This window comes from Syngnathoides biaculeatus, chromosome 21, assembly GCF_019802595.1.
Source record: "Syngnathoides biaculeatus isolate LvHL_M chromosome 21, ASM1980259v1, whole genome shotgun sequence".
NCBI lineage: Eukaryota > Metazoa > Chordata > Actinopteri > Syngnathiformes > Syngnathidae > Syngnathoides > Syngnathoides biaculeatus.
The window spans coordinates 3,327,012-3,347,777 of record NC_084660.1 but is presented as its reverse complement, the minus strand read 5'-3'; the positions used below and the strand labels follow the sequence as shown (position 1 = coordinate 3,347,777).

Genomic DNA, 20,766 nt, shown 5'->3' with positions numbered 1-20,766 from the left:
GGTGAATCCTACACTTCCGGTGTATTATCATGCTCGTCACCAGCGCTACTTGTGAAAAGTGGGTCAGCCGTTTACTGTTGCAAATGGCGTCTGCTATGGCAATTATTTGAACGCATTTCACCGTTAAACGTCGGTTTTTATTAATATTACGAAGAAAAATACATCCGGCGGATTAATTTATCAATTCGTGTGTCCCAAATGTAGTTTGTAGGTGTTGTCGACGTTTTAACTTATTTCTTCAGTATACATGTTCATTTTTCTTTAGCGTACTTGAACGTACACGCACACATAACCTCTAGCGAGTACATATTTTCCGAAAACGATGATTTTTACTTAGCTTGCAAGAGGTCACAAATGTCCGACCGTGCGGGGAGCACCTAAATGCGTCGGGGGAAAGGAGGGAAACGATGGAGACAAAACAAGTCTCAGCAGCGCCTCTGGTGGACACATAAATACTCCAGTATGTTTATCTTTCCAAAACTGCATATAGATTTTTTTCTCATTTTTCTATCGTTTTTGTAGTGAAACCTGAAGCTGAAATAACCAGAGAAAAATGCAAACGATGCGTAAGAAGTTTGAAACCCAGAGTCAAAGGTCAAAGTTTTTGGGCAAATGCGCTAAGGTGTCCTGCATGCTTTTAAATGTGTGTGTGTGTGGGGGGGGGGGGGGCAGATAAACTGAATCTGGAAAAGTTCAAGCCCCTGAAAAATCAAAATTAAAAGTGTTCTTAATTTGGCATATCAGGGAAAAAGAGTGTTGTTTTCCCAGACAACAAAGTGCGTCACCTTGCTCCGTTTTGGCCACACCCTTAAAAAAAAAAAGAAGAAGGGCAAACTACAACGACATAGTTCTCGATCTTTGTTAATCCTTTATTGTCAGGACATTGCAAGTCTTCTTCACAACAAGCAGAAATACATACACTGGTCTTATATAACATTGTCATCCAATACGAGGAGAGCGACAGTTAGCATCACCGGCTAGCTTGGACCATCCCGCGTCGCCAGTGCACGCCACAAACAAACAAACATAAGACAGGAATAAATAAAAAATAAATAGAATAAATAATGTGCACGTGTAGCTCAGCAGAAGACACCAGGTAGGCGTGAGGCTATTTTGTACAGCCGCGAGGCAAAGTGAGGTCACACGATCGCACCGGTTCCGGTCCAGCTGGCAAAATGCCGCGGCGCACTTCTTCAAGTATGTCACTCTTCGCCACGATGGCGAAGACCGCAACGGGTCCCTCACTGAGGACAAAAATACACGTCGCCGTTGACGAAGACAAAAAAAAAAAATAATAATAATAATAAATCAAAATGAAAACAAGCTCTCGGGGAGGGCGTACGCGACACGACGGCGTATCAGGCCACAAAAAAAGCATGCAGCCCACAAACGTGGATTATCGTATTATTTTATTGCCCTCAAAGTGAATAGCTGTTGGTTTGTAATAGTGGCAAGATCGCCCGTTCTTCAAAATGTCACCTTGTGCTTTGCTAAATCGGAGGCGGCCAAAGTACTCACAAGGTCTACTTAAGTACTGTACACGGGTTTAAAAACAAATAAAGTGGAAATACTGGTTTACTTGCTGTACTAGTTCAAACTCCGGCACGTCTTTAAAAGCTGGCTCCACTGTTCTGCATGATTAGCTCGACTTTGATGCTAGCTAGCGAAACAACTGAGCTCCAAAAGATATTCAATTCGACGGAGAATTTCTGAAGGCCAGAAGCCGGCGGATTCCGGGCCGGCACGAGACACAAGGCCACAAATCTGAATTTGAATCTGTTGCCGTCGTCATTTTAATGAGTCACGTTCCTCGTGAGACCCTAAAACTGCAATGTCTCGCGACCTCAGGTCGACCCTATCTCAATTTGCACCTTGTTTTATTTTCTTCTGTCGGCTCCCGCCGAGGTTGAACAAAAGTCGCCCGCCGTATCGCAATCAGGACTTTCTTGTCGAAATTGGAACGACTGCATTTTCAATGGAGGTGTGGGGGGGGGGGGCTAAATAAATAAATATCAACATAAGCACAGCGAGGGAGCATTTGAACGTTCCGACGCGCCACGACTGTAATAAATACTCGCTTAGTACGCGAGCACTGGGCCGAACGCTGCTCCGCTTCCTTTTCCTCCTGAGTGGACGCCGCCGAGGGTCCCTCGCCAAGTACGCTCCTGCGGTTTGCGTCGCTGCTCGGCTCGAAAGATAGAAAGATACAGATAGATAGTTAGATAGATAGATAGGTACCGACTCCTGACGTTTAATAAAGCCACGACTACTGCTGCGCTTGCCACTAAATCGCTCACAATTGAACACGGTGACCTCGTGACACGTGAAACATCAATCAGTTATTCAATCAATCGATCGGTCACGCATGCAAAAGCCACATTAAAAAAAGGAACTCAAAATTGCGGCCTGTCGACACAAAACGCACAACTCGCAAATGTCCGACTAGCCCCGCCCTTTTTCTTTTTGAACTTATTGCTGAGCAGCTGTGACCCGAAGACGCGTCGCTGCTTGACGGGTGGGGGGGTGGGGGGGGCTTGCTCATGCAAAACGGCGCGAAGTGGCGCGAGGAGAAGGGAAAAGAAGAAGACGAGGCGAGAGCCATGCGACGGCGCCCTGACGGGGAACGAGACAAAACGTGCACACACGCACACGCGCGTGGGGGAAAGTGTGTGTGTGTGTGTGTGTGTGTGGGGGGGGGGGGGGGGACGCGCCCCCACTCGGTAGCGGCGCTGCTCCGAGCCTGCAAACATGGTCATGTGGTCGCTCTTCCTCCCCTCGAGCCCCTCAGCCTCGACGTCTCCCGTAGTCGCACGAAGCAGAAGAAGAAGAGGAGGAGGAGGAGGAGGACGCCAAAGGAGGACCGTCCCGGGGGGGGGGGGGGGGGGGCACGGCCTTAATGCGGGAGGGGCACTAGGATGTCGACGTAGTTGATGGGGAAGAAGCCCGAGTGGCCGTGGATCATCCCCTCGTACCAGTTGTCGTCGATCTGGTTGGTCAGCGTGATGACGTCGCCCTCCTTGAAGCCCAGCTCGCCGTCGTTCTCGGGCTCGAAGTCGTAGAGCGCCCGGCAGCACGGCTGGTCCAGCGGAGCTTCCGGGCAAAAACACACACAGAAACTCCGTTGTGGGATTGCGCTCCCGGACTGACCCTATTTGGTGATCTCAGGAGGTCAGCAGGCGGGTGTCGTGCCCCCTTCTCTCACGTTCTTCGTTTTCGCCCAGATTCAAATGTTTATCAAATGCGGGAATTCTTTTCAGTACCTGGTGATCTCCCGGGCGATTTGGCAGAGTGGAGGCCGCCGTTGTGGCTGTCGCTGGGCGGCAGCAGCTCCAAGGTCATCCGCGGTTTGGGGACAAACTCCTTCCTGGGCTTACCGGACACTTCCTTTATCCTGAGGGTTTGCGACGTCGGCTTTCAGAAGAGCGAGCGGCAAAGTCGCAACGACCGCACGGGAGTGGCGTACCTGTCGTCCATCTTGCCGGAGAGCTGCTGGAGGATTTGAGCCGTGCGACTGTGGTACTCCAACTGGGCCTGGACCAGCGCCGCCAGCTGGCTCACCTGCTCGATCTGCAACGCAACTCGGCTGACTCTTCAGAGTTTTGATGGTCCCCGGGTCCCAAACGCACTCCCTACACCACGGCGGCCCACTTACGTCGCTTTCCAGAAGGTTGAACATGCTCTGCTCGGCGATCTCCTTGCTCTCGTCAAACTTCTCCGAGGCCTGCTTGATCTCGTCGTCCTGCACCTTGCCCTGACGTTTCTTCTTGTAGTCAAAGTCGAGACGGCGACCTTCCATCTTCTTCAGGTGGTGCTGAGGAGAAGATGCGGGGTCTGAGCGTCAGTCCTCGTCTCCTGCGGCCGTCTCCGACCCCTCACCTGGATCTCCTTTAGGTCTTTGTCGTGGAGGTTCTGCAGCGGGTCGATGAAGTTCTGCTTCACCTCCATGTCCAGAGCGTCCTTGACCTCGCCCAGCTCCTTCATCGCCTCGCCGGCGTCCACCAGCGCCAGGCCTGGACGGAGGAGGACGGGAGTTTCAAGAGGATGAGGAGGACGATCGGGCTCGGACCAGGAAGAGCGAACCCCCGACCGAAGCAGGAGTCGTCCCCGAGTTCCCGGCCGAACTTCAACATGGCATCTCCCAGGACGGACTCGGCCTGCGGGTACCCGGGGCCCTTCTCCTGGCCGCGGATTTTGGACATGGTGTTGATCATGCTGAGTTTGGCTCTGGACGCCGGGTTGGGCTGCAGGTACTCGGTGGTTTTGGTCATGATCTCCAGAACCGCTCGGCTGGTCACGTCCACTTTCTGGGGACGCAAACAGATGCGCAAGTTCTCTCCCTCCTCGTGTTCACCGTCGCGCGAAGGCGCCTACCTTCTCCATTTCTTTAAAGTCATCGTCGAGCTTGGTCCCTTCGGCGCCGCCCACCTTCTCGCTGACTTTCTGCCGAGGAAGATGAGGGTGTGAAGAAGAGTAACAGGAAAAAAAAAACAAAAAAAAACAAAACAGTGAGTTAAGAAGGAGGAACGTGACGAGGGCGCATAACGGAGCTCGCTCACGACAGAACAAAACAAAAGTCACGACTCCTCCCACACGAGGAGGGCAAAGAACCAGAAGAGCGGCGAGAACGGAGGATGCAGTTGCCATGGCGACGCAGCCCCGGGCCACTCCTCGCACTGCACGAGCATCTCCGCAAGTTCTTCCACGATTCCCGCCTCGCGAGTGCGTGCGTACGCGCGCGCGCTGGCTCCAGACAGGAAGTGGAAATACACAACTGCAGAGATCTTCTATGCGGCGACAGATGAGCAACTTTAACGACGAGTCGACGCAAACGGCGGCGCGCACACGAACGTCACGTGCGATCCCCTCGAGGGCCATCAATTATTGACCCAGCCAACCACAGCGCGAGTCGCACTCGCTTGGACCCTCACGTTACCATGGCGACACCATCCTCTGAACACTGGGTAGCGGGGAGGGAATATGGTGCGTTTGTGTGTGTGTGTGTGGGGGGGGGGGTATCGTGCATTCAAGAGCCCGCCAAAACAAAAGCCTTTTGGGCTCGCTGGGAAATTAAGAGCGCTGCACCAGCAGGAGGATGGTAACCATGGAAACCTGGCAACAAAGTCATTTGGCAATAACATAGCGGAAAAGATGGAATAGCAAATCACAAGTAGGGCTGCACTTTGGAATATTTTTAGAAACTCGTACTGTGATGAAAATAAATTGGAATTCTGACGAAATGGGATTTTGGATGAAATGCAATAACATGGATTGTGTGCAATTATTTTTTTGTCCATTTGGGGTCACATGCTCCACTTTTGTTGGCATACGGCTTTAAAAGGCGGGGCCTGGCCGCGGACATCCGCTCGGCATTGGCCGACTGCAGCTCGTGATGTCACCCGTTAGCCGACGCCCCTTCAAGGCACACTCGAACCACGAAGAGAAGTATGAACGAAGTCTGCCGTGGTGGTGTCGTGGTGCGCGCGCGGGATCGATTCCTGCTCAGCGGTGACGTCGTCGAAGTTAGCTGGGACAGGCCCTCGTAGGGATAGGGGGCCTTGAAAACGGAGGGGTGGCCCGGATCGCTTTACGGCTTTACGGTTTGATAGAATACATTTCTTTCCGAAATTTCCAAAGGCGAAAACGGGAATACGAGTCTCGGTCACTGAACGGATTGAATTCACAAGTCAAGCTCAAGTCCGTCCAGCTTCTCGCGCCCGACGGATCACGTTTCCGGTATCACGTCGCCGGTTTAAAGCAGGACCACGTCGACGATGCGTTCATGGACACACAAAACCGTTCGGCGAGGTCAGGGGTGAAACACGGAGGTCCCCCGGGGAGAGCGGCCTGCGTCGAGGATGCTGCGATGGAGGGAATTCCGCGTTGTGTGCGGCGGCAGCCAATCACGCGCCACGTCTGAAAAAACTCGCAGTTACGTAACGTGACATCCACCGCGTCCGCATCGTTTTCCAAAATGTCGACCAAACGTGTCGGGAATGGTGCGTTTGCAGTCGGGCCGGCGCGTCGTGTTTACGTGCAAGGATGCTGGCGGGGGTGTGGGAGGGAGCGACGGCGTTACCTGCGTGGCTTTGTGGAACTGCTTCTTCAACCCCGCGACGGACATCACCGCGGCCCCAAAATGGACACGAGTGGGGAGGAAAGGTCGTCCACTGGTGATGCCGATGGAGAGGAGGATTCGGCCACCGTTCGTTCGCTTGGCGGCCGACAGAAAAAAAAAAAAAAAAAAAAAGATGAGCGAGGAGGAGGATGAAGAGGAGGGTCTGCCAAAGATCGTCTATCGCGGTCAACTGACTGTTCTCTCTCTCAACGCAGACGATCTTTGGAGCGACGCTTTGCAATCGATCTAACCCTAACACCCCCCCCCCATATTGTAAAGGACTTGCTGCTAATCTAAATACAACTTTTCGGAGAGTTAAAGTCACATTTCCGGTTCTAACTTTTGGAATACTTGCTGTAAATTTGTGGTGGTCTTTTGTTAGCATCGTTCGAGGATGTGAGGTGCCGTACTTTTAATCTTTAACCTGAGTAGTAGAAACAGGGGGGAAAATACTGAGGGGAAAAAAAAAAAAAAAAAGTTGAAGCCGAGGTAAATACCCACGTCATAATGTGGAATTATTTCCCACCCGTGCTCAATTTGAATAGACAGAACTCTGGCGCCCTCAGGTGGCGAAATGAACAAACTAGTTTAAAAAAAAAAAATCTACAGGCTGCATGAAACTTGGTCGTACCTAATTTAGCTCCAATTTCAATTCTGGATATTTCATCTTTTGACGTATGAGCCTTTTCCGCCAACCCACTGCACGCATCCCTCAACTGGACCGACCATATTTGAAGACGACGGAAGCAGGAAGTGCATTTATAGCAATGCACATAATCGTTCCGACAAAAGTAAAATCCATGACATCAGTTTCAAATCTAAATAACCTGCAATCAAAATGTTCAATGTCAACTTTCCGGCTTCACAAATTCAACTCTGTCCTCGTGCATTTAAACATCCACTTCCTCTACAGCCATGAAATACACACCGGAAGTTGAATTTGTGAAGGTAAAAAGTTAAGTGAACATTTTGATTGTGAAAATATTTCAGATTCAAAACCTGATCGCATGTTATGGAACAGTAATTGATGCCATATTTGTATTGCATTTTTTTTTGTTTCCTCTGCCATCTGGACAAGATTGGGAGCGATTTATTTTAACGCTAACACTCAACAACGCAGATTACACCATTATAAAGGAGACCTTTATTTTTTTATAAGACCATTAAAATAAATACTATACAGAATCCAATGTAGAAAAAAATTTGATCCACTGTTTCTGCTTCAAAAAAAAAAAAAAAAAAAAAAAAAAAAGTTAACAATTCAATATATATATTTCCCAAAAAAAAAAAAAAAAAAAACATCACCGTACACCTCCAAGCAAGATGTCCCCAGGCAGTTTTAAGTTGAGTTTAAAGAGGCTGTGGAATCTCTCTACTGCAAGTTTGGTCCTTATAGAACAAACAGCCCACCCGCCGGATATTTTTCTTGAGGTAGATCACACAAAGTGGCCACCGTCAGAACAGAATATAAATGCAACACTTTAAAATACAGACTACAAAACTGAGCAAGGAGGAAGAGGGGTGGGGAAGAAACGACGACGAGTCTTTATCTACAATACAAAAAGCCCCCCCCCCAAAAAAAAAAAAAAAAAAAAAAAAAAAGACAACCAGCATTCACAGAACTCACCGTCAACATCCACGGGGCAGCAGTCCTCCACTGAGTGGCCAAAGCGTGTCAAACACAGGGCGGGTGGCACAAGAGCAAGGGCGGGCCACCCGTGACACACACAAAAATAATAATAATAAGAATAATAATTTTAGGGCCTCCCACCCGTCCGTCCGTCCCCTACGGTAAGAAACAGCAGTTAAGAGGCTCCAAACGGTCAAAGTTGATTTTACTGTACAGGTCTTTTTATTGAACATGCCCTGTGTAACGCTAAGCCGGGATGAAAGTTTCAAGATGGCGTTAAGCGACCTTGGGAGGTTGTTGCGGTCAAGAGTTGACCCCGACCCCTGCGTCACTATCGACATTCACACCAAACGTTTCCAGAGGAAACCTTGTGGAGGCTGCTTAAATGTTAACAGTTTAGTCATTTTTTTTTTTGGGGGGGGGGGGGGGGGGCACTGTCAGAATGTTTGTGCTTTTTGATTGTGGGCTGGGGGGGGGGGGGGAAGAGAAATCCAGGTTATTTAAAAAAAAAAAAAAAAAAAAAACAGTACAAGAGGGAAAGATCATGGAAAAGTCCACATCAAAATTCTTCAATTTCAGCGAGACGACGTGGTTGAGCAGTGTTAAGATGGGGGACAAGCCAAAAAGTGATTTGGGAAGCAATCGTGGCTGCAAAGGATTCCTTCCTAACTGGGAACCGGCCGAGGTTGGGAATTTGGACTCGGAGGACAAAAAGCTGGATTTGTGCCTCGATTCTTTTTCAAAGTGGAGGACCTTTTGCTGGTGTTTTGTTTTTGTGTGCGTTTAGAAAAGATCCGCCACATTCATGGGCATCTCCTCGATGGTGGTGTTGTAGAAGGTCTCGATGTCCCGCAGGATGCGCTTGTCGTCGTCGGTCACCATGTTGATGGCGACGCCCTTTCTGCCAAAACGACCGCCGCGGCCAATCCTGACGGCGAGGCAAATAAATGCGGTAACGAGGGGCTCGGGTCCGGAACGCATCTTGGTCCCCCCCCCACACACACACACGACGACAGCACAACTTACCTGTGGATGTAGTTTTCCCTGTTGGTGGGGAGGTCGTAGTTGATGACGAGGGAGACCTGCTGCACGTCGATGCCGCGAGCCTGAAACACAAGCCGGACTCGTTTTTTTTTTTTTTTTCTCCCCCCCCCCCCCCCCCCAAACGGCGACGCGGGGAATGCGGTCTGCCGATTAGTTGTCGGTCCGGGACCGGAGCCCGGCCGCAGCGGAGGGCAGACGACAATTTCTCTACCAAGGAACTGTCAGTCCGTCACCAACACCGCAGTTGGGAGGAGAGGGAACCCTGGATGATGTTCTTCCTCAGCGAGGCGTAAACGTACCAGCAGGTCAGTGGTGATGAGGACTCGACTGGAGCCGGAACGGAACTCCCTCATGATCAAGTCGCGCTCTTTCTGGTCCATTTCGCCGTGCTAAACACACACAAAAAAAAAAAAAATAAAAATAAAAACACCCGTTAGAATTCCGGGAAGCAAGCGTACAAAGGCAAAAGCGACGCCCACCATAGCTGAAACGGTGAAGTCTCTCGACTGCATCTTCTCTGTGAGCCAGTCCACTTTTCTCCTGGTGTTGATGAAGATGACGGCCTGGGTGATGGTCAGGGTCTCGTACAGGTCGCACAGCGTGTCCAGTTTCCACTCCTGGGGAAAAACGGGGATCAGTCAGCAGCCCCCATTCCCATCCCCCCCCCCCCCCCCCCCCGAAAACACAAACCTCTTTCTCCACGTTAACGTAGAACTGGCGGATACCCTCCAGGGTCAGCTCTTCTCTCTTGACGAGGATGCGGATGGGATCGCGCATGAACTTCGAGGTGACCTCCAACACGTCGGTTGGCATTGTGGCCGACAGCAGGACAACCTGAAATCGTTTAGAAAAATGAAGAAACTCCAACCAAAAAAAAAAAAAAAAAAAAAAAAAAAAAAAAAAAAAACTCTCCGTGAGGGGGACTCTGACCTGCGTGCTGCCAAGCAGTTTCTGGAAGATCTCGTAGATCTGGTCCTTGAAGCCTCGGCTCAACATCTCATCGGCTTCATCCAGCACAAACATTTTGATGTACTTAGCAGCTTTAAAAAAAAAAAAAAAAAAAAGAGGCATAAATCACACGATGGTATTTGGGCCTTGCGGGCTGACTCAAAACTGCAACTGGGGCTAAGCTGTATTCAGATATGTGAGAGTCTGATCACGTCTCGGGACCCCCGCCGAGCCGAGAACTCTGACTCGGCAAAACGTCGAGCGGAGCGGCGACCCGGCGGGGGGTTCCGGAGTCAGCTGACACGCATGGGTCTCATCACCATACAGCATACGTGCTCATAGACACTTGTACTGGGGGGGGGGGGGGCGGGGGGGGGGTGGCAGCTGTTAATACATAGATTGGAGAGAAGCCCGCATTTCCTGACATATTTGGGCAAATGCAAATAAGAAAAAAAAACTAATTGATCATATCGAGTTGGACCTTTGCGACTCACAGATGTTCTTGCGGCTCAACATGTCGAAGACACGGCCGGGGGTCCCCACCACGATGTGCGGGGACTCCGCCTGGAGCTTCTGGACGTCCGAGCGGATGCTGGTCCCGCCGATGCAGGCGTGGCAACCGGCGCCCATGTAGTCGCCCAGAGACAGCACCACCTTCTGGATCTGATCTCGAGCGGAGGACATTTCAAAACCAAGAGCTCAACTACGTGCAAAACAATTTGAAAATTGTCATGTCAAACTTATCCGCTCGTTAAACTGCGAGCTGAAGCAGTGATAACTGGGTGGGGCCCCTCTGACAGGTACTGGTACTGGTACTGGCCTCGAGGGCGAGCAAAAAGAGTCCTACCTGTTGAGCCAGCTCCCTGGTGGGGGCCAAGACCAAAGCCTGGGTGCCTTTCAGCCCCACGTCAATCTGCTGCAGGATGGAAATGGCGAAGGTGGCGGTCTTGCCGGTGCCGGACTGGGCCTGAGCAATCACATCATGACCTGGAAAACAGACCACATTTTTGGTTCAAACCCAATCCTTCTTGGATTAGATGAGTGGGAAAATTAAAACTAAAATAAACAATAAATCACCCTTGATACAAGGAAGAATGGCTCTCTGTTGGATAGCAGAAGGCTTTTCAAAACCGTAGGCGTAAATTCCACGGAGCAAATCCTCGCGCAGGTTCATGTCATCAAAACTGTCCACAATATCATTCCAGTTGCTCTGCAGGTGGAAAGGGGGGAGTGGGGGGGGGGTGGTTAGGAGACAAGAGCCCGTGTCACAATTTGCGAATTTCAACCCTCACGAAAAACGCCAATGGGGAAAAACTCACTTCAATGACGCCATCTGGCTCCATGCCTTCTGGGCCATTGTCTCTGTGGGTGGGGGGGGACCAAAAAACAACAATTTACATTTCACCTCACTCACTTTTTAAGAGAGCAGTTCTTTAACGTTTGGAGGGAGGGGGGGGGGGAGAAGCAACTCGAGGAAAGAATCACACACACACACACGTCCGCCATTTTAGCTCCTTGCATTCAAGATGGAGGCTTTACGGTAGAGATGGAATGGATCCGACCACAGTCGCTTATCTGCGCCTTGTTGAGGCTAAATCGATCGCATTGAGGTGGCAAAACTAGCGTTTAAAAAAAAAAAAAAAAAAAAAGGTTAACCCACTATCTTTAGCATCACGGCGCTATCTTTTCTGCCGAGCAACCCCCTCCGTAGCTTTTATGTGGCTTCTGCATCACCGCCAGTGTTGTCGAGTCAGCAGTCACACGAGTGAGGAAAAAAAAAACACTATACCGACGCACATGCACAAAAAAATATATATATATTTTTTGCTCCATAACTGGCAGAATGCGGCCTACTCTTCCGGCATCATTAGCAAGCACAGGCGTTTCCCCCGCCGCCATGTGCCACCATTAGCCAGGCAAAGGCCGAAGGCAACCGCTGACGTGACCAAAGTGAAGAGGTAACACTTGGAACGTACACGACATTTTATTATTATTATTTTTTTTTAATAAACACAAGAGGCCAACCAAGTACTCGGCCCACAAGCCGTCAGATGCTACACCAGCCGGCCGGCCGGCCGGCTACATTAGCTCCAGCTAACAGCTAAGCGGCAGATTCGCGATGGACCCAAAAAAAAAAAAAAATAATTCCATCAACAAAAACAACAACCAACGTGAGATCGTCATAACACCACGAAAAAAAAAAAGACAAGTGAATTGCGAGATGACGAAGAGCGACACATTTCGTGGATTTCCTTTAAAAGGTCACCATGCAAACTCATCACCATTTTGCGTCTAATATGAGAACTGTCGTCTGAAGACATCTATTGTATCGGAAAATCCCTTCGGTCAGCGATCGGCGCAATCTTAGTAACACGCCATCCTTACTTACCTATTGTCGTTGTCAGCAGACATTATTACAAAGAAAGAAAGGACGGCGAATTTTTCTTATATACGTCGACCGCACGAGCAAACTTTCCTATTGCGACAGAGCGCTGTCATTCACAGGTCGTCCCGCCCACATCGGCTCGCCATTGGTCCAAAGCACGCCATCGAAAAAATGGGGCGGCAGTCAGTTGGAAACGTCACTTCCGCTCTGTCAAGGGATTTAAAAAATTCATATAGAACAACTTTTTTCAATGTGAAAACGATCCATTTTCTGTTTATTCTTATTCTGGGATTAAAAAATAAATAAATGGCTTTGATGCACCGTTCTCATTCCGTCACAGGTTTGGAAAGTGTATAATACGCAGGTGTCAAACTCGAGGCCCCGGGGGCCAGATCCGGCCGGCCACGTGATTTTACGCGGCCCGCAAGGGCAAATCGTGCACGTCAACTTCGGTGATTCTCATTCTAACCCGTGTGAAAATTTTAAATTGTCGCATCATAAATGACAACGCTGAGGTACCGCAACCGTTTTTTTTTTTTAATGTGACCAAACATCGACAACAGACCCTCGATTTCTGACTCCAAGAGTCAGTCATAAATTTCACGTGCCGACAAACTATTTTTTTATTGTTTCAAGGTTGTAACGGGCTTCTGAGGGAAACCCGAACTGCAATGTGGATTTCCATCTCTCCGTTTTGGAGCGTTTGCAGGGCCGTTTGTTGCTGCTTATTACCCGTCTGACGTCATCGTTGTGCTTCTTCCGGAAGAGCCGTCGACAACAATTTTGCACGTAGGGGGGTGGGGGGGGGGGTGGGGGGGACAAGAACAAAACAAGCTCTATCATCACAGCTCTTGACCTCGGGTGTGACCCGTGGGTCAATCTTGCTTGGGCTGCCCTTGTGTCCGTCTTCCGTGACGTTGCGCCTCAAATGACGGGACATCGAGTTTGACACGTGGTCCAACCCGATGGTCAATTTATCTGACCTCACCGCTCTGTCATTTTTCCGTTTGTGTCTTCATAAACGTTCATTCAACCCACGTCGGAGAACGACCTCCATTCACCGCGTCGTCCTTTCACGGAAAGTGATTCATATTGGTTGTTTTCCATATTACAGAAACAGACAAATATCTTTGGCCAACTTTCTTGAAATTTATTTCTCGTGACCAGTATGAACTGTAGAAGATATAGAAAACAGTCAACTGAATTTCATTACAACTTTTAGGAGGTAACGTAAAATTATTTTTGTTATAAAAGTTTCGGGGGGGAAGGGGGGGGCCCAAGTTGCTTTACGAAAGAAAATCTGGCCAATTTGTATTCCTGCCCCCGCCCCCAAATAAAAGTAGAGAACTCCTCCGTTATTAACAGTTGTCAAAACATAGCGACATATTTGAATGACATTAACGCACGCAGGCACGTACAAAAAAAAAATAATAATAACACAACATAAATGTAAAATAAATGACCTTAATAAAGGACACGTCACGTGGCAAAAAAAAATGAAAAATAAAAATACAAAATGTGTTGAAGAGATGGTTGCTGATTCTTCAACAGGGGGCAAGAGGAGGTTTCGTCAGACAGCTCATATTTACGGGTCATTTTTTATTTTAATTTTTTTATGTCTGTTCCATACCTTTTTCTCCGTCAACTTGGCTGATGTGGGGACGGACCCTCGGCCAACATCATTTAGCGGAGATACCGAGAACCGGATTGTTTTGGGGGTTATCTACACTGAAGAATCCACAAGATGGTTCTGACAATCTGCAGCGAGGTGTTGGCGGGGAGCGTGCCCCCCCTCCTCCCTCCCTCCCCGACCATCTCACTGCGGCTGGTGTGGGTTTGGTGGGGGTCGGGGGGAGGGGGGGGGGTGTCACAGGGTGAGCTTACAGTCACACAGTTCTTTGTACATTTGCCTGCGCAAACGCGGCATGTCCTGCTGGCCGAAACTGAACGGCTGCCCCAGGGCCAGACACTTGCAGTACTGTGAAGTTGCGGCGGTGGAAAGAGAAAACACAACAAGTCAGTCAGTCAGTCAGTCCAACGTGCGTGCCCCCCCCCCCCCCCCCCAAAAAAAGGGGCCTGAGAACGCGAGGTGGCGCCAACGCTCCTTCGGCCTGTCAATTCATATTTCGAAAATCTACAGTGATGCCCCAGTCCTCGACCGCAATCCGTTCCACAAAACGGTTAGAAAAGTGAACTGTTTGAAAACCAAATCGATGTTTCCCCATTACAATGAATGGAAAAAGAAATAATGCGTCCCAAGCCTAAAAAAATTTGAATTTTTAAAGCATTTTTTTCCAGCTTTTCCTGATAATAAACTGCATTGTAGAAATACATGTATAGTTTAAATACTTTACATAAAAAAATTATTGAAGAAACATTTATTTTTTGGTTAAAATGTACGCTTTAGTAGTAGAGTCTAGGCCGGGAGTGCATTGGATACATTTTTGTTTTAATGAACAAAAGTGCAGATTAACTTTAAACAAACAATGATGGGGGCGGGGGGCATTCAACGTCATTTCCCTTTTTTCCCCCCAGGGGGCGTTCGAATAGACATCGTGGGTGGGTCAGCTGGTCTGGCCGCACGCGATTATGTTATTTCCAGGTTTTCTTGGGTGCGTTCAAGTACCGATTTTCTTTCGAAAACAATAGTAAAAAAAAAAAAAAAAACAGATCTCGAAATTTGTTCGGGGGGCACTTTGACTTTCCAGCTTCAGAAAGGCCACACGTCGGGGGGAACCAACATATTGCAGATTGAACGGGGAAAAGTCAACGGCGCCAATCCAAAATGGGGAAAGTTCACGGAACGTCGCAGACTCACCTGTAACACGAACGCGCCGCAGTCGCTGTCATTGTTCTGCCGGCCCACCTTCTGAAAAACACGGCCCGGGATCTCAGTAACGATTGAAGCGCTCGCAAGAAAATGTCAGGTTCCCCCCCTCACCATTTTGAAGAAGCCTTTCCAGCCAGTCAAAAAGTCTTGCCGGTCTTTTTTGATGGCCTCTGCTTGCAGATACTTATAAATGTGCTGAGGGGGAAAAAAAAAAAAACAAACACACGAGCCGGGTCAGGCGCGGTGACGCTTTCGTGGCCAGAACGTTGGGCAGCATGGTAGCGACTGCAGCGTTCAATTTCATTTATTTTTTTTTTGCCAGTTCCCACCTTGGGGCAACGTCGATTGAGGGTCCGCTGGGAGTCAAAGTAGGTGATGGATTTCTGAGGAATGTCAACGCTGACCAGGGACCAGTGGACCTCCAGGTGGATGGGGATCAACAAGAGCTCCTTCTGGAAGATATCCACCTGGCGGGGAGGGACGCACAAATTGGACGTCAGCGATCCACCGATCCGACGGCAGGATTCCAAATAGGTACCGCTCGCTTACGTTCTTCGTCCACCGTTTGACTCCTTCGTAGCCTTTTGTCCTTAGCTTGTCGTAGAAAAAGCTGTTGAAAAAGTGAACCTGAGGAGAGGACAGAAAAAACAAAAAACTGATGCAATCCAGCGTCAGAGTGTCAAAATTTCACTTGGTCCAGACCCACCTTCTGCGGGACCGAGTCCATCACCAGGTCGCCGTACATGTTCATAATCTGAACAAAATCGCCAAAAGGACAGCAATGTTCCGGAAACGTTTGCAAGAGAAAATGAAGCCGAAACGAGCAGGGTTAGCCGCACTAACATGGTGAAGTGGGCCAAAGTTAGGTCAGACCTGGTCATTGAGCCAATTCTGTCCGTACAGGGTTCCGAGGTCATCCATGGTCAGAACGTGGCGTTTGTAATTGACCCGGAAGGATTTGGCCAGAGCTGATCCCGACGAACGCTGGAAGGATTGTATCAGGTGTTGGACCGTGGCTTTCCTAAAGCACATTCACACGCGGGCGCCCAAAAAGAACCAAGATTACGCGAGACCACCGACAACCGTCTTACGCCGGGCGTCTAACCTGTGCGGCTGGGAGAAGTTCTCTCTGAAGATGTCCTCAAGTCTCTCCACGATGTCTTCGATGTGGATCGGGATCAAACTGCCGTATTTCTGCAGGGATTCTTCCAGAATGCCTGGGCGGGCCCCCCCCCCCCCCCCCGACGATAAAAGGAATGAGCCGTGCGGCCGGAGCGGCGGGTGACAAGGCCGACGGACGCCCACCTGTTACGCAGCCCACGTGCTCCTCGGAAAGCGCCGGTTCCGCTCGCTTTTCCTCCACTTCCCGTCTGCCTCGCTCTGGGTGGCTGTCGGGAGAGCAGCCGCTCCTCTGCTTATCTGCACAAAAAGCGGGACAAACGTTTGAGGTTGCTCTTTGCCCAACTTTCGTCGTCTTCTCTTTCGGGGAATCGATGGGACTTTGGGATTTAGAGCGGGCAACTTTTATGGGTTGATAGTAGTTAGATCCCCCCACCACCCCCCACCGCTTTTTAGGGATTATTCCAGTAACCAAGGTGAATTAAGAGGACTTGAGTACCTCCGGCAGCATCAGCGAATCCCACATCCTCGCTGTTATCGTCATCTGTGTACAGCGACCGTTTTGTCCTGGTATTCTTGCTGTAACAGTTGTACTTCTGTCCTTGCAGGCTCCAACGGAGCCCGAGGGAGTAGACCCGCTGCGCCCGCTGGCGCCAGCTCTTCCAGTGCTGGCTGAGGCGGGAGCCCGGGGCACCGCCGAACCGCTGCCGGCGCCGGTGAGGGGCCCAGAATCTGTGCAGGCGGGGCTCCGAGGCCAGGCGCCCCGTTCCGGCCTGGGGGAGCGGCGTCTCCTCCTCTTCCTCCTCCATCAGTACGCCTTGGTCCTTCAGCGGCGCGCCGAAGTTTGCGTGCTGGTAATGCTGGGTGGTCTGCGGGAGGAAGTCTGCGATGTCCAACTCCACCACGGCCGCTCGCTCCTCATCCTCGTCGTCTCCGACGCCCTCCTCTTCGTCGTCGTCCTCATTCTCCTCCCAGCAGCCGCCCTTGAACTCGTCGTCGGCGTGGCCCATCCCGTCCTCTTCCGCCTCATCCTCGCCGCTCCACACCTTTTCTTTCTGGCCCAGGCGGAGGTGCACGGGGCTGGGGATGCTGTGGTCGGACACTGGGACAATCAGGTGGTCTCCGGGAATCCCACCTTCCGCCCAAAAAAATACATAAATAAATAAAAATATTCATTACACGTGAAAGAAATTAGAGAGCGCGTGAAGACGTTTTACACAATGAATACGAGGCGGCTCTGGCTGAGAAATCCACTTTGTATTTTAAGATCATGGATAATCAAATAATAAAAAGTGGTTGTTTGAGCCGCTGGACAGCGCAACATCGCTACGTGTTGAGCCACGATTAAAAAGTTAAGCCGTGTTTGAATCGGGAGCTCCCGACTCGTCTGTCCAAAACGCCACCCCGAGGTGAGTCGGCTCATTGAAACAGAACACAAAATGAAGTAATGACCTCCTCCGGTGTCTTCCTGGCCCACAGCAGTCAGACCCAGATCTCCCTGCCAGCGGTTCTGGGTCAGGCTACCCCCACTGTCTCGCATTATCCACGGACACCCCGCGACCTGCGCCAGCGCGTCACCTGCAGACAAACGGCACGCCGCTCACAATCTGGTAAAAATTGAAAGAGGTGGCAAAGTCGGGGGGGGGGGGGGGGGGGGCATTTCTTGACTTTGTTGATCCTATCCTAAAGTTGTCTACAAAAAAGTAGGAATACACTTTTTATTGGCCTTACTTAAGGAAGGTGGAAGGAAGTACAGAAGAGACAACAAAAGGTAAAATGGCAGGCATGAAGGATTAACGGAGAAGGCCAAAAAAAATGAAGAATGGAAGATTCAAGAAAGGATGGAAGAATGTAGAAAGCAAGTCGAAGGACACATGAGTAGAAGCTAGGAAGGATGGGAGGGAGGAAGGATGCAGCGAATAGATGGAAGGAGGAATCCAAGGGAGCCAAGATGACAAATAAGGAATGAAATGAGGATGGTAGAAAAATGTGAGGAATCAAAAAAGAGTAGATGAACGGAGGGGACCTGCAATGGGAGGTAACGGTGGATGAATTGAATAAACAAACAAACAAACATAATTCCATTGCATTCTGGGCTACACATGACACTTATGTTGAGGTGGGTTGATGATAATGGGGGCTCCTTCGAAACGCCCCCCGCACCAAAACAGTCACACATGCGGATCAAAACGCGTTTACATAAAGAAAGACTGGGGAAATCCTTAGCAAGCTAATGTTAGTCAAGAGCAGCGTCGTTGTCAAAGCATTTTCTGGCCGAATGACGACGACTCAAAACGGCAACAGCGGCGCCGCATCATGAAATCAAGCAAGAAAATGAAAATTATTTCCGACGCTAGCTTTGTCCCTCCCCCCCACCCCCTTTGGTTTTCTGCCGGGTTAGCCGTATTGTCGTTAGCAACGCGGCTAGGGAGCATTTTTTTTTTTTTATTATGTCATGTCGCAAAGTACTGACACGTTAGCTCGGTGATGTATAAGCACGCAGCACGCGCTTACCGTTTAGTCACCGATGCGGTATAAAAGTGTGACCCAAGGATTCCGCACTGTGTCCAAACTTCGTCTTTTTGTGTGTCCTCCCCCAAAAGCCCGGATGCTAACTGTGATGCTAACACTTCATTGAATGAAGTCCGATGAGGGATGACGGGAAGAAGCCAGCTGGCGCTTCCTCGGCCCAAAATCTTCAAGGCGACGGTTTAAACGCTGCGAGCACTCGACGGAGACGACTTGACTTTCCGCATAACGCGCACGTTGAATTCAGGGGGGCGGGTGGGAAACGGCTCGCTTGCCTCCCGGAGCTAATAGACAAGCTCGGCTCTCGTCATCGCCTCTCCGAGGCCGTCGCACAGCAAAAACGTCACGCGGCCTCCGGTCCCGCACGAGGAAACGCGGGGGGGGGGGGGGCGCTCGCTTCATTCACAAAAAAAAAAAAAAGAAAAGCAATACGGAACATTGTCGCGGCGACTACTTCGAGTTGCCTTTCAATCAACCAACGTGTCGATAGATAGAGCCAGAAGTAGAAACTTGTTTTCCTTTCGGCTTGTCCCGATCAGGGGTCGCCGCAGTCTTCTTCCATCGTCCTCATGTCCTCCCTCACCACATCCATCCTCCTTGTCTTTGGTCTTCCTCTCTCGCTCTTGTGCCTGGCAGCTCCATCCTCAGACTCGCTGGCCTCTGAACATGTCCAAGCCATCCAAGTCTGCTCCCTTTCCCTCCCCTTTTGTCTCCAAAACATCCAACTTTGGAGCTCATTTCTAATCCTAACCGACCTGTTCGCTCTGATCGGGAACCTCAACATCTTCATTTCTGCTCCGTCCATCATTCTAAACGTTGCCCTTCATCCTGGCGGATACTCTTCTGTCACATAGAACGCCAGACACCTTTCCACGCCGCCATGACCCGTTTCTTCGCTTCCTCCCCGCACTCTCCATTGCTCTGTATGGTTGACCCCAAGTATTTGAAGTCGTCCACTCTTCCGATCTCTTCCCCCTCATTCACGCACACATATTCTGTTTTACTTTGGCTCATCTTCATTCCTCTCCTTTCCAGCGCGTGCCTCCATCTTTCTAATTGTTCCTCTGCTTTCACTGCATCTGCGACCGTCGTGGTCCAAGGGGAATCTGGTCTAACCTCATCTGTCAGCCTATCCATTCCTACCCCAAACAAGAAGGGGCTCAGGGCGGATCCCTGATTCAGTCCCACTGCCAACACTTCCGAGGTCTATCTTGGTAGCACATTAAGGGTTATTTCAGAAATTCCCATTTAAATTGAGACTGCGCAACATATAACGGTGGTTGTGATTTGATGCCTGAACGGTACATATGTATTCGGCTCGACGCGTCGTATTTTTGAAAATGATTTTACAATGCAACGGGGCAACGTATGAAGGTATTTATTGATATCATTCAGTAAATACAGAAGGTCTCTCAAAAAAGCACGTTACCGTCGCCGAGGTGGCGACTGTCCAAAAATGAAAATAAAGACAAACATTTATAAGGTGCAAACGAAAAAAACAAATACGTCAAACAAAAACGTCCCCCGCAAATTGTCAGATGAGTTCGACAACGCTACATACGGCAGGTTCACATTTAATGGCGGAAGGGAAGCCACGTCGACCAAATGTTAGTCGCTATTATTAAAAAAAAAAAAAAAAAAAAGGATGGACAGGATGCGCATTTTTCCCAGCGATATTGCCACATTTCATGGAAAATGCCCCCCCCCCCACCTCGTCATGTAAATGTAAAAACTAAACAAAAGTGTCAATGCGTCAGTCAATAACAACGAAATGTACTGTCGGAACTGGGAATGGGCGACGAGTTATTTGACTTTTTTTTTTTTTTCTTCTTTTCAGAGCGGTTGCAATATTTGGTAGGGAGCGATTAGGAGCCACCGGCGTGATTCAAAAAAAAAAAAGAAAAGCAATACGGAACATTGTCGCGGCGACTACTTCGAGTTGCCTTTCAATCAACCAACGTGTCGATAGATAGAGCCAGAAGTAGAAACTTGTTTTCCTTTCGGCTTGTCCCGATCAGGGGTCGCCGCAGTCTTCTTCCATCGTCCTCATGTCCTCCCTCACCACATCCATCCTCCTTGTCTTTGGTCTTCCTCTCTCGCTCTTGTGCCTGGCAGCTCCATCCTCAGACTCGCTGGCCTCTGAACATGTCCAAGCCATCCAAGTC

At 49.8% G+C, this 20,766-nt stretch overlaps 3 protein-coding genes and 1 non-coding gene across 7 annotated transcripts; all 4 read right to left on the bottom strand.

Moving 5' to 3' along the window:
- Positions 1-845: 845 nt before the first annotated feature.
- Positions 846-7,052, bottom strand: LOC133494569 (endophilin-A1-like). Of its 3 annotated transcripts, XM_061808528.1 has the most exons (10): positions 6,747-7,052; positions 6,077-6,211; positions 4,372-4,440; positions 4,088-4,304; positions 3,877-4,010; positions 3,653-3,811; positions 3,464-3,567; positions 3,261-3,391; positions 2,973-3,090; positions 846-1,244 (listed from the first exon to the last, which is right to left on the bottom strand). In XM_061808528.1, exons 2-10 carry the CDS (start codon positions 6,119-6,121, stop codon positions 1,109-1,111), a joined length of 1,113 nt encoding a protein of 370 aa, XP_061664512.1. In that variant the 5' UTR covers positions 6,122-6,211; positions 6,747-7,052; the 3' UTR covers positions 846-1,108. The 3 variants fall into 3 exon arrangements, with proteins under 3 accessions (XP_061664512.1, XP_061664511.1, XP_061664513.1); XM_061808527.1 differs by lacking the exon at positions 6,747-7,052 and having other exon boundaries at positions 6,077-6,562; XM_061808529.1 differs by lacking the exon at positions 6,747-7,052 and having other exon boundaries at positions 1,103-3,090; positions 6,077-6,561.
- An 892-nt stretch (positions 7,053-7,944) lies between these two features.
- LOC133494568 (eukaryotic initiation factor 4A-I-like) lies at positions 7,945-12,238 on the bottom strand. Of its 2 annotated transcripts, none has more exons than XM_061808525.1 (11): positions 12,127-12,238; positions 11,057-11,099; positions 10,815-10,947; positions 10,585-10,724; positions 10,232-10,400; positions 9,720-9,829; positions 9,480-9,623; positions 9,269-9,406; positions 9,089-9,178; positions 8,772-8,851; positions 7,945-8,673 (listed from the first exon to the last, which is right to left on the bottom strand). In XM_061808525.1, exons 1-11 carry the CDS (start codon positions 12,147-12,149, stop codon positions 8,529-8,531), a joined length of 1,215 nt encoding a protein of 404 aa, XP_061664509.1. In that variant the 5' UTR covers positions 12,150-12,238; the 3' UTR covers positions 7,945-8,528. The 2 variants fall into 2 exon arrangements, with proteins under 2 accessions (XP_061664509.1, XP_061664510.1); XM_061808526.1 differs by lacking the exon at positions 12,127-12,238 and adding an exon at positions 12,020-12,044.
- LOC133494993 (small nucleolar RNA SNORD10) lies at positions 9,922-10,062 on the bottom strand. Its single transcript, XR_009793478.1, has one exon. It is a non-coding gene; the product is annotated as a small nucleolar RNA SNORD10 (small nucleolar RNA).
- Positions 12,239-13,252: 1,014 nt separating the features above from the next.
- LOC133494791 (sentrin-specific protease 3-like) lies at positions 13,253-18,969 on the bottom strand. Its single transcript, XM_061808941.1, has 12 exons — positions 18,587-18,969; positions 17,525-17,650; positions 16,572-17,207; positions 16,259-16,372; positions 16,059-16,170; positions 15,827-15,974; positions 15,660-15,707; positions 15,503-15,580; positions 15,283-15,420; positions 15,065-15,148; positions 14,942-14,992; positions 13,253-14,101 (listed from the first exon to the last, which is right to left on the bottom strand). The coding sequence occupies exons 2-12, from the start codon at positions 17,610-17,612 to the stop codon at positions 13,991-13,993; spliced, it is 1,608 nt and encodes a 535-aa protein (XP_061664925.1). The 5' UTR covers positions 17,613-17,650; positions 18,587-18,969; the 3' UTR covers positions 13,253-13,990.
- Positions 18,970-20,766: the final 1,797 nt, after the last annotated feature.

Bases quoted from the DNA above. Each gene is read 5' to 3' on its own strand.
- LOC133494569 (XM_061808528.1), bottom strand. From the start codon at position 6,121: ATGTCCGTCGCGGGGTTGAAGAAGCAGTTCCACAAAGCCACGCAG. The intron at 3,091-3,260 runs GTACTGAAAAGA...TTTGCCCGGAAG, and splicing joins ATCGCCCGGGAGATCACCAG to CTCCGCTGGACCAGCCGTGC. The intron at 1,245-2,972 runs GTACGAGGGGAT...TTTTGTCCTCAG, and splicing joins AACCAGATCGACGACAACTG to TGAGGGACCCGTTGCGGTCT.
- LOC133494568 (XM_061808525.1), bottom strand. From the start codon at position 12,149: ATGTCTGCTGACAACGACAATAG. The intron at 10,948-11,056 runs GTGAGTTTTTCC...TTCCACCTGCAG, and splicing joins AGCCAGATGGCGTCATTGAA to AGCAACTGGAATGATATTGT. The intron at 8,674-8,771 runs GTAAGTTGTGCT...CCTCGCCGTCAG, and splicing joins AGGGAAAACTACATCCACAG to GATTGGCCGCGGCGGTCGTT.
- LOC133494791 (XM_061808941.1), bottom strand. From the start codon at position 17,612: ATGCGAGACAGTGGGGGTAGCCTGACCCAGAACCGCTGGCAGGGAGAT. The intron at 15,581-15,659 runs GTGGGTCTGGAC...TCCTCTCCTCAG, and splicing joins TGGACTCGGTCCCGCAGAAG to GTTCACTTTTTCAACAGCTT. The intron at 14,993-15,064 runs GTGAGGGGGGGA...CGTGTTTTTCAG, and splicing joins GGAAAGGCTTCTTCAAAATG to AAGGTGGGCCGGCAGAACAA.